The following is an 11,328-nucleotide window of genomic DNA, read 5'->3' on the forward strand; positions in this document are numbered from 1 at the left end:
GGTAGAGACGGGGTTTCACCATGTTGACCAGGATGGTCTCGATCTCTTGACCTCGTGATCCACCCGCCTCGGCCTCCCAAAGTGCTGGGATTACAGGCTTGAGCCACCGCGCCCGGCCCTTAAATTATTTTTGAACAAACTATACTATAAAATATACATCTGTAGAGGAAAGACGTTAATTCAGTGTTTGTTCATTTGAACTGAAGGCAAAGCTAAAAGAGCAACCCCCGTTCTTGTATTGCAAAAACTGCATTCTCTTGTGTCTGGTAAAAAGGAAGTGCAAAATCCATAGGGATAATGAATTGCCTCTCGCCTGCTCAAATGGTTAAGCATATATCACAAAGGAATTTGTTGGCTGGGTGCAGTGGCTCACGCCTGTAGTCCCAGCAATTTGGGAGGCCAAGATGGGTGGATCACCTGAGGTTAGGAGTTTGAGACCAGCCTGGCCAACATGGTAAAACCCTGTCTCTATAAAAATAAAAAAATTAACTGGGCATGGTGGCGGGTGCCTGTAATCCCAGGTGCTCGGGAGGCTGAGGCAGGAGAATCACTTGAACACAAGAGGCGGAGGTTGCAGTGAACCAAGATTGCGCCATTACACTTCAGCCTGGGTGATGAGCAAAACTCCATCTTTAAAATAAAAAGTGGGGGGGCTAATGCCCTTTTCTGCCTTAGTCCACCTGCACCCAGGTGAAGGAAGAAAAAAAAAGGAAGAAAGAAATTTGTTGTCAGGACAGCAGCACTTGAATATTCTTGAGATTCTTGAAGTAGCCAGCTTACTTTTTAAAATAAAAAAAAAAATCTCATTTCTAAAACTGAAGTTAGTTGCCAAGGAAGCATTGAAGTTTTATGTATTTTATCAAACAATATCAAATGATTATACTCTGGTGAGGAAAATAGCACACAAATTTATGTAATAATCTACTCTAATGAAGATACTGTTTGAATATGCTATACTTGCATGAGTTTAAAGAATGGTTTTTGTTCCCAATTAAATACAGGAATAGCAATATGTAGAAACATAAGTTTAGCAATTGTTCATTGTTGTTTTCCCACCACCTCAAATAATGCTGGAAATATAGTTGGCGTTTAGTAATTTTTTATTGACTAATTGAATGAGTTATTCTGTTCCATGATTCCCACATCTTGTTCCTCACTAAGTTCTTAACACCTGCTACAAAGGATATAGTCATAGGCCCTACTGGTTATCCTACAATTGCTAGGCAATATTAGCAGAAAGAGTGTTGGTGTTGTGTAGAATTGGATTTAGATTCAGATTCTGCCACATTAACCTTTCCCCATCTATAAAATGAGGGCTAGTACATACATTTCAAGGGTTAAATGAGGTCATCTGAGAAAAGTGCCAGGCACAGTGCCTGTAACATAGTTCATATTTAATAAATGCTTGCAACTGTTAGCAAGTGTAAAAATACAGTGATGATCCTAATGATGATGGAAAAGATATAGGTTGGTCAGTCACCACCACGTAAAAGATAACTGAGGCAAGTTATTTTACTGGTGTGATTGCTCTGTAAATGTGACTAGCTAAGGCTAACAACTGATTGTTTTTCAGTATCAGATGATCTGTATCAAAACACTTAATATCTAGCAATCAGTTTGTGGTTAGACACATTTCTGCACATACAGGCTCATAGAGACAGATTCAGAAAAAGCAAAATAGATAAAATAAGGCTTACCCAGGTAGAAGAGTAAATGAGCTATTTGTTGACATGCTTTAGTGGGCTTGGCAAAAGTGGGTAAAGAGGTAAGCTGGAGGATAGATCATATGCAATCTATGCCTCTAACCCAGAAATTGTGTTCCTAGGAATTTGTTCTAAGGAAATATTACAGATATGGACAAAAGTGTAACTATAAGGATATTTGTCACTATAGTATTTAAAAGAGATATAAATGATCAAAATATTCAACAGTAGGGGATTGTGATGTGCGTGTGTGTGTGTGTGTGCGCGCGCGTGTGTATGTATGTGTGTGTGTGTATATATATACATATATACACATATATATGTATGTGTGTGTGTGTATATATATATACACACAACACACACACACACACACACACACACACACACACACACACACATATATATATATATATATATATATATATATAAAATGGGATACTGATGGAATCATTCAGTGAAAAAAGTAGATTACCAAGCTACATGATCCTCATTCATTTTAAAAAGTGAGATCACACAGAAAAAAAATAAGAAAGATAAAAAATGTTGGTAAAAATAACTAAACAATAAAAACATAGAGAAAAAGGTAGCCAAGGGATAGACATTGATGTTCATTTTCTTTTTACAATTTTATTAAGGTATAATTTGTGTGCAACAAACTGCACATATTTAAAGTATGTAGCTTGACTAGTTATGACAAATATATGCACCCATGAAACCGCCAGTTATGATTCTGAACATTTTCATGAACCTCCAAAGTTTCCTTATGTCCTTTTGCAGTACACAGACACACACAAGTTCGCAGGCAACCATTGATCTGCTTTCTGTTACAATAGATTAGTTTGCATCTTTTAGAATTGTACATAATTGAAATCACACAGTATGTCCTCCTTTGCATCTGGCTTCTTTCACTCAGCATAATGATTTGAGATTCATCTATGCTGTTACATGTACTAATAATGCATTTTTATTACTGAATAGTATACAATTGTATGGATGGGTCACATTTTTGTACCTATTCACCTATTAGTGGACATTTGGGTTGTTTCCCAAATTATAACCCACATTTAGCTGTTATAAAGAAAGCTGCCATTAACTTTTGTGTACAAGTCTTTGTGTAGATATGTATTATCTCTTGGGTAAATATCCAGGAATGAAATGGCTATGTTGAATAATACATATATTTTTAACTTTTTAAGGAGCCATCAAACTGTTTTCCAAGGTGGTTGTACTGTTTTACGTTCCCAGCAGCAGTAACTGGTGGGAATATGGCTCATTCTCAAAAGATGATCTGAAGTTGTAAAAGTAAATAAGTTATTGAAACATGTAACATATTGGTGGTAATTAGCCAATATGATAATACCTTACAGGGTTAGTTGTGAGGATTACATACACTAATGCATAAAAAGCATTTAAGCATAGAGGAAGTACTCAGTATTCATTAGCAGTTTTATCTTTATTCTGTTAATTTCTTTGGTTGTTAACAGTGGTAACATTAGTGACTAATTTTGATAGACTATAAGATAAACAGGCTAGACTTTAAAAATCAAAGTCACATGTTGTGCAAAAAACATTCACATTCATAAAAATACTCTTAAACAAAATACAGATTTATTTTTTTCTTTCCAGTAGAGGGGGCAGTGATTACCTGGCATTGTAAAACAAAAGTTGAGCTTGCCATTATTGTAGTTATCATTTTTAATGTAATTTTTGCAGTTATCTCTCAGTAACTTTTTATTATATACTATTTAATTATGCATGTCATGGTCTGCAAAATATATGATCAATTCAGGATTGGTTATAACTTTTTTAAAAAATATATTTACATTGGCTTATTCTTAATTAAAATGTCTTGATTATGCAGACACATCACCTTCACTTTGGGATGTGGAATTTGCTAAGAAGTTAGCCACAGTAAATGAACAACCCCTTCAGAATGGGTTTGAGGAGCTGATCCAGTGGACAAAAGAGGGGAAACTGTGGGAGTTCCCAATTAACAATGAAGCAGGTAAGTGTTAATTTCAGGAGGTTATAAAATTTATTGATTGAGATTATTTCGGCCAGATACTCACTTTTAGAGTGTAGATACTCAGGTAAATTTCAAAACACTTTGTAGATATCTTCATGGTGTCCTAAAAGGAATCTGACGAGATTTTTTTAAAAAAATGTTAGAATTTCACTTATTTTTAGATATTCGATAAGGAAAATGAAGAAGCAAAATGCATCATGAATTTCTATGAAATAAAAAGACTGAAAACTGCAAGTGATATCAGTTTGCTAATTGCTAAACAGGATGTTACTTGGTGAGTCTTCTGTGTATCAAATAAGGGGTCTGAGATTATACTTCAATTTTGGGGAACATTACAACTCTTAAAGTCCTTTAGTCATAAAACCATTGCACAAATGAGGTCTAAGGAACTTGTATGAGCCACTCAAAGCAAAAACATTAGTACGCTGTGAAAATCTTTGCCTGCAAAATATAGTTGCTTTGAACTGGCAACAGAATATGATCTACTTTACTGGGTATTTTTTGGAGATGTTACCTTTTCCTAAATCAAAAGGAAAACAGTATTACCATGATATTTATTTTTTATGATACCCATGTTGTCATCAGTTAAAAATTTTAATTGAATTTATAAATGTATTTTGAATTAGAAAAGATTAATTTATGATAAGATGAGCTAGAAGTTGGAAAAGCCTAAATAAGTCTTTGGAAAATGTAGTCCATATTTTAACCTTCATAATGTTGTGGTATCATTGTAACATCTTAATTTTTGTTAATCTTTTATTTGTTGGATTAATAGGTAGAGTGGAAGCTTAAATATCAGAAATATTTAGTCTTATATATAAATAATATAATTAATATAAAGTGTTACTTTTTATAAGAAAACATTAGAGACTTACAGATTCTTTCAGCAAATTCTTAATATTTTGTATATTCATATTGTTTTTGTTTTTGGTTTTTGAGACAGAGTCTCTCTCTGTTGCCTGGACTGGAGTGCAGTGGCAAGATCTCGCTCGGCACACTGCAACCTCCGCCTCCCGTGTTCAAGCAATTTTCATGCCTCAGCCTCCTGAATAGCTGGGATTACAGGTGTGCACCACCACACCCAGCTAATTTTTGTATTTTTAGTAGAGACGGTGTTTTGCAATGTTGGCCAGCCTGATCTCAAACTCCTGACCTTAGGTGATCCACCTGCTTTGGCGTCCCAGAGTGCTGGAATTACTGGTGTGAGCCAACATGCCCAGCCTGTATATTCATATTGTACCTGCAATAATATAGCATACTGTGTTTCTTGTATTACCTAACCTGTGTATTGCTTAAAGTATGGTTTCTATGTTCTGGAAGTTATCAGGGTAAGGTAAAAAGACCAATGTCTTTTTAGTTGTGCAATCCTGAGTACCAGCTTTGTCCATTATTAGCCGTTACTTGCCTTTGAGGAAATTATTTAAGCTCCTGGGCCTCAGTTTCCTCTTCTGTAAAATAATATCTGATATTAGGGAAAGATTTGGTTTACTCTTTTTTTTTGAGACGGAGTTTTGCTCTTGTTACCCAGGCTGGAGTGCAATGGTGCGATCTCGGCTCACCGCAACCTCCGCCTCCTGGGTTCAGGCAATTCTCCTGCCTCAGCTTCCTGAGTAGCTGGGATTACAGGCACGCGCCACCAGGCCCGAACATGTTTGGATTTCATTATTTGAAGAAACATGGGTGTTCCAAGTCCTCATGGTTAAAAACCTGATTTAAAAACCTAGTGTTAGGCCGGGCATGGTGGCTCATGCCTGTAATCCTAACTACTTGGGAGACTAAGACAGGAAAATCACTTGAACCTGGGAGGTAGAGGTTGCAGTGAGCTGAGGTCTCACCACTGGATTCCAGCCTGGGTAACAGAGTGAAACTCTGTCTTGAACGAATGAATGAAAGAAAGAAGGAAGGAAAGAAAGAAAGAAGGAAAAAGAAAGGAAAGAAGGAAGGAAGGAGTGAGTGATTTTATTCTGTAGAGTCAGTGAAGCATAGTGGTTAGAAGTTCAAGATCCTGAGTGAGTTACAGACTTGATCTCTCCAACCCTCACTTCCTTCATCTCTAAAATGATGGGAATAATAATAGGACTCATTATATGAGATTGGTGTGAGGAGTAAGTCAGGTTAAATAAGTAAAGCATCATCACCATCATCATCCCTGTTTCTACAGCAACAACATTGTGAGGGGGTTTGCTTCTGTAACTGTTTATGGTTGTATACCATAACATTTTATTTTTCTTTCTTTTTTTTTTGAGATGAGGTCTTACTCTGTTGCCCAGGCTGCTGGAGTGCAGTGGTGAGATCTCGGCTCACTACAGCCTCCACCTCCCGGGTTCGAGTGAGTCTCCTGCCTCAGCCTCTGGAGTAGCTGGGACTACAGGCACACGCCACCACATGGGCCTACTTTAGTATTTTTAGTAGAGATGGGGTTTCACCATGTTGGCCAGGATGGTCTCAATCTCTTAACCTAGTGATCCACCAGGTGCTAGGAAAGCACAAACTCATGGTATATTGTCATCAGCCGTGAAACTTTACTTAAGTGCGTCAAAATCTTGAGTGATCAAACTCCAGTGGAATTTATCTTAAATTTAACCTGGTGTCTGAAAAAATTTAATTTCTAAAAAAGGAGATAAACATATTTTTTTGGTCTGGTTGGGAAGATAAATGTGACAACTATCCGTATGACACTGTGCATATTATTGATATTTCAGGGTTGGAAAAGAAGGTGGTGGGGTAACTCATTTCCATAAGGCAATTGTTACCTGGAGTAAAAAGGAAAAGACTGTGGAAACTCTCACTTTGATCACTGCCCTGGGTACACACTTAGAAGCTTGTACTTTGAGAAACTGGCATTGTAACCTGGAGCCTCAACAATTCAATAACTCTCTTTTATATTTCTTACACTTAAATGTTGAGATTAATGAAATACCTTTCTTTCCCTGCTAATAATTAGCTTTATGAAGATTTACTTGGATGCTTTTGGGGAAAGATGTTTTGTTTTTAGTAGCTCACTGGGTCAGTATTGGAATATAATATTGAAAATGACAAAATGACATGTCATGTGTTTACAATTTAGTTCCAAGTATTATGTTTTTCCATTATATAAAAAATTAAGGTTTGTTGTTTTGCCACTTAATGTGTAGAAATTATTTTTCTAGTTTAGAATAGCTTTTTTTCTGTTTCTGTTTTAAGAACTTGTTAGTCCCAGCCAGGTGAGGTAGCTCATGCCTGTAATCCCAGCACTTTGGGAGGCTGAGACAGGCAGATCACCTGAGGTCAGAAGATCGAGACAAGCCTGACCAACATGGAGAGACCCCCATCTCTACTCAAAATACAAAAATTAGCTGGGTGTGGTGGCACATGCCTGTAATCCTGGCTATTTGGGAGGCTGAGGCAGGAGAATCACTTGAACCTGGGAGGCGGAGGTTGTGGTAAGCCAAGATCGCACCATTGCTCTTCAGCCTGGGCAACAAGAGTGAAACTCCATCTCAAACAAACAAACAAAAAAAAGAACTTGTTAGTCTCTTCTCTTGTGCTTTGCCTGCATGGAGATTTACAAGAGCTATTAGGTATATTAGGTGGAATTGTTCTCACTTAGATTTGGTACTAGTTTTATATGTTGGATTGTTAATGGCATTGTTTTTATTGTAGCTTCTACTTTGATTTTAACTAAATTTAATCATATTTATGGCTACCCAATAATAGAGTGTTTCTAAGGCTGGTTTTTATGGGGGAGGGGATTTGCGGTGGGAGAGTGTTGGCTTCTTTAATACAACATAAAAGCATGATCCATGAAAGAAGAAAGTGGTAAATTGAACTATATTAAAAATAAGATGTCTGCACTGTGAAAGACACGGTCAAAAAATAAAAAGACAGGCTATAGAGTAGGAGAAGATATTTGCAAAATACGTATCTGTGATAAAGGACAGTTCTACAAAATATGTATTAAAAATTCTTTTGTGGGCCAGGCGCGGTGGCTCAACCCTGTAATCCTAGCACTTTGGGAAGCTGAAGCAGGCAGATCACCAGAGGTCAGGAGTTCAAGACCAATCTGGCCAACATGGTAAAACCCCATCTCTACTAAAAATACAAAAAATTAGCCAGACATGGTGGTGGGCACCTGTAATCCCAGCTACTCAAGAGACTGAGGCAGGAGAATCACTTGAACCCAGCAGGCAGAGGTCGCAGTGAGCCAAGATTGCGCCATCGCACTCCAGCCTGGGCAGTAAGAGTGAAACTCCATCTCAAAAAAAAAAAAAAAATCTTAAAGCTCAACAATGAGAAATGAAAAACCCAGTTATAAAATGGCAAAATATGACCGGGCACAGTGGCTCATGCCTATAATCCCAGCACTTTGGGAGGCCAAGGCGGGTGGATCACTTGAGGTTAGGAGTTTGAGACCAGCCTGGCCAACACGGTGAAACCCCATCTCCACTAAAAATACAAAAATTAGCCAGGCATGGTGGTACACACCTGTAATTCTAGCTACTCAGGAGGCTAAGTCATGAGAATCTTTTGAACTCAGGATGGGGAGGTTGCAGAGAGCCGAGATCTTGCCATTATACTCTAGCCTGGGTAACAGAGCAAGACTCTGTCTCAAAAATAAATAAATGAGAATAAAAATAAAAATAAAATGGGCGGGGGCATGGTGGCTCATGCCTGTAATCCCAGCACTTTGGGAGGCTGAGGTGAGCAGATCACCTGAGGTCAGGAGTTTGAGACCAGCCTGGCCAACGTGGTGAAACCCCATCTCTACTAAAACACAAAAATTAGGTAAGCGTAGTGTCACATGCCTGTAATCCCAGCTACGCGGGAGGCTGAGGCAGGAGAATCGCTTGAACTCAGGAGGCGGAGGTTTCAGTGAGCCGAGATTGCGCCACTGTACTCCAGCCTCGGTGACAGAGCGAGAATCCATCTCAAAAAATAAATAAATAAGTAATGAATAAAATAAAATGGAAAAATACCTGTTTAGATACGTTACCAAAGAACATATAAGGGTGGCATATGAAAACATCATATGTTAGGGAATTGTATATTATTTTTTTCAAATAGCTAAATGTTCACTTTTAAATGTATGTCTCCTTTTTAAAACTCTCATTTGTGTCTTTAATTTGTGTTTTCTTCTCTTTTTTTTTTTTATTTCCAACTTTTAGGTTCAGGGGTACATATTCAAGTTTGTTACATGGGTAAATTGAGTGTCATGGGGGTTTGATGTACAGATAATTTTGTCACCCAGGTAATCAGCATAATACCTGATACATAGTTTCTCAATCTTTATTCTCCTCCTACCCCCCACCCTCAAATAAGCCCCAGTGTCTTTTGTTCCCTTCCTTGTGTCTATATGTACTCATTGTTTAGCTCCTGCTTACAAGTGAGGACATGTAGTATTTGGTTTTCTGTTTCTGCATTAATTCACTTAGGATAATAGCCTCCATCTCCATCCATGTTGCAGCAAAGGCCATGATATCATTTTTACAGCTGCACAGTATTCCATGGTGTATATTTACCCCATTTCCATTATCCAGTTCACCATTCATGGGTACCTAAGTTGATTCCATGTCTTAACTATTGTGAATAGTGCTGCAATGAACATACATACGCATGTATCTTTATGATAGAATAATGGAATTACTGCGTCGAATGGTAGTTCTGTTTTAAGTTCTTTGAGAAATCTCCAGACTGCTTTCCACAGTGGCTGAACTAATTTACATTTTCACCAACAGTGTATAAACATTCCCTTTCCTCTGCAACCTCATCGGTATCTGTTGTTTTTTGACTTTTTAATAATATCCATTCAGACTGGTGTGAGGTGGTATCTTGGTGTGGTTTCGATTTGCATTTCCTAGATGATTCATGATATTGAACATTTTCATGTTTGCTGGCCATGTGGATGTCTTCTTTTGAGAAGTGTCTGTTCAGGTCCTTTCCCCAGTTTTTAATAGGGTTGATTGTTTTTTTTGCTTCTTCAGTTGTTTGAGTTCCTTGTAGAGCCTGAATATTAGACCTTTGTCAGATGTATAGGTTGCAGATATTTTCTCTCATTATGTAAGTTGTTTATTGAAATTTCTTTTGCTGTGCAGAAGCTCTTTAGTTTGATTAGGTCCCACTTGTCGATTTTTGTTTTTGTTACAATTGCCTTTTTTTTTTTTTTGAGTCAGTTTTCACTCTTGTTGCCCAGGCTGGAGTGCAGTGGCACAATCTGGATTCACTGTAACCTCTGCTTCCCAGGTTCAAGTGATTCTCCTGCCTCAGCCTCCCAAGTAGCTGGGATTATAGGTGCCCGCCACCACGTCCAGCTAATTTTTTTGTATTTTTAGTAGAGACAGGGCTTTGCCATGTTGGCCAGGTTAGTCTTGAACTCCTGACCTCAGGTGATTTGCCTGCCTTGGCCTCCCAAAGTGCTGGGATTACAGGATTGAGTCACTGTGCCTGGCCTATAGTTGCTTTTTGACTTTGTCATGAAGTCCTTGCCTGGGGTGTTGTCTAGAATGGTATTTCATAGATCATCTTCTAGAGTTTTTATAGTTTTAGGTTTCACATTTAAGCCTTTAATCCATCTTAAGTTGATTTTTGTATATGGTCAAAGGTGTAGGTCCAGTTTCAGTCTTCTGCATATGGCTAGTCTAAGGCTATTTTTTATATGCTTTCCTAGGGTAACTCAATTTAGAGGCTTCAGTGGGCAAAGAAGGTCAGGATAGATGTCGATCACACTTTTGTTTCTGTTCTTTAGTTGGTTTAAACTTTCACTTTTTTTTTCACATACGGAAGCATTTATTTGAAGTTTAACATGAATTTGTACAAATAAAATGTATATAAACAGATCCACATTGAGTCATAACACAGATAGCAAAGGACAAAGTAAAAACAAAGAAAACTAATTGGCTACTATATACAGTTGGACACAATCGTGTCTTGTACACTAGAAAGTCTTTCAAAATAATCATCTTAGATCAACAGAAGACCAGTCTTCAACGTCTTCCTGCAAGATGGGTTACTTTAACATCTCCTTCTGTATTCTCCAGTGTTCTCCTTTAGTATGGCTGGTAATTGTTTTGGCAATTGCCACCCCCTAGAGATGCCTTGCCATAAGTGCTCTGTTGGCCACTGTAGTCTGCGTATCCCTGTCCATATCCATAGTTGCCACAGTTATACCCAGTATAATCATATCTGCCATAGCCACTATAGTTTTGATCATCACCATAGGCACTATTATAATTTCCATATCCTTGATTATAATAGTTATTAAATCCATGGTTCCAGTTTTGGCCCTGACCCTGGCCACAACCCCTCATACCACCTCATCCACCAGCTGCAGCACCTCTTTCACCTTTTTGTTGTTGCTGTGGCTGCCTATATACCTCTTTGGGTCGTGCAACTTTGATTTCACGCTTCCCAGAACCAATTCGATGGTATCTTCTTTCTAACAATTTTTTTACAGACTTTTCATCAGTATATGTGATAAAATAAAATCCTTTTTCATTTGTTTTTGTATCCATGGGAAGTTCAATGTTTTCAATCTGTCCAAAGTCTCCAAAATATTCTTTAATTTGTTCTTCAGAAGTATCCGGGCTCAATCTACCCACAAAAACTTTTTTTTTTTTTTTTTAA

General features: G+C 37.8%; 1 protein-coding gene across 1 annotated transcript in view; it reads left to right on the forward strand.

The window, feature by feature from the left end:
- The window catches only part of MRPS31 (mitochondrial ribosomal protein S31), a 39,566-nt gene that overhangs the window by 19,529 nt on the left and 8,709 nt on the right, over positions 1 to 11,328 (forward strand). Inside the window, exon 6 of the mRNA XM_017542479.2 lies at positions 3,565 to 3,708. Coding sequence (XP_017397968.1) covers positions 3,565 to 3,708 — 144 coding nt within the window. The remainder of the gene's footprint in view (positions 1 to 3,564; positions 3,709 to 11,328) is intronic.

Source organism: Cebus imitator, unplaced genomic scaffold (genome assembly GCF_001604975.1).
Source record: "Cebus imitator isolate Cc_AM_T3 unplaced genomic scaffold, Cebus_imitator-1.0 Scaffold145, whole genome shotgun sequence".
NCBI lineage: Eukaryota > Metazoa > Chordata > Mammalia > Primates > Cebidae > Cebus > Cebus imitator.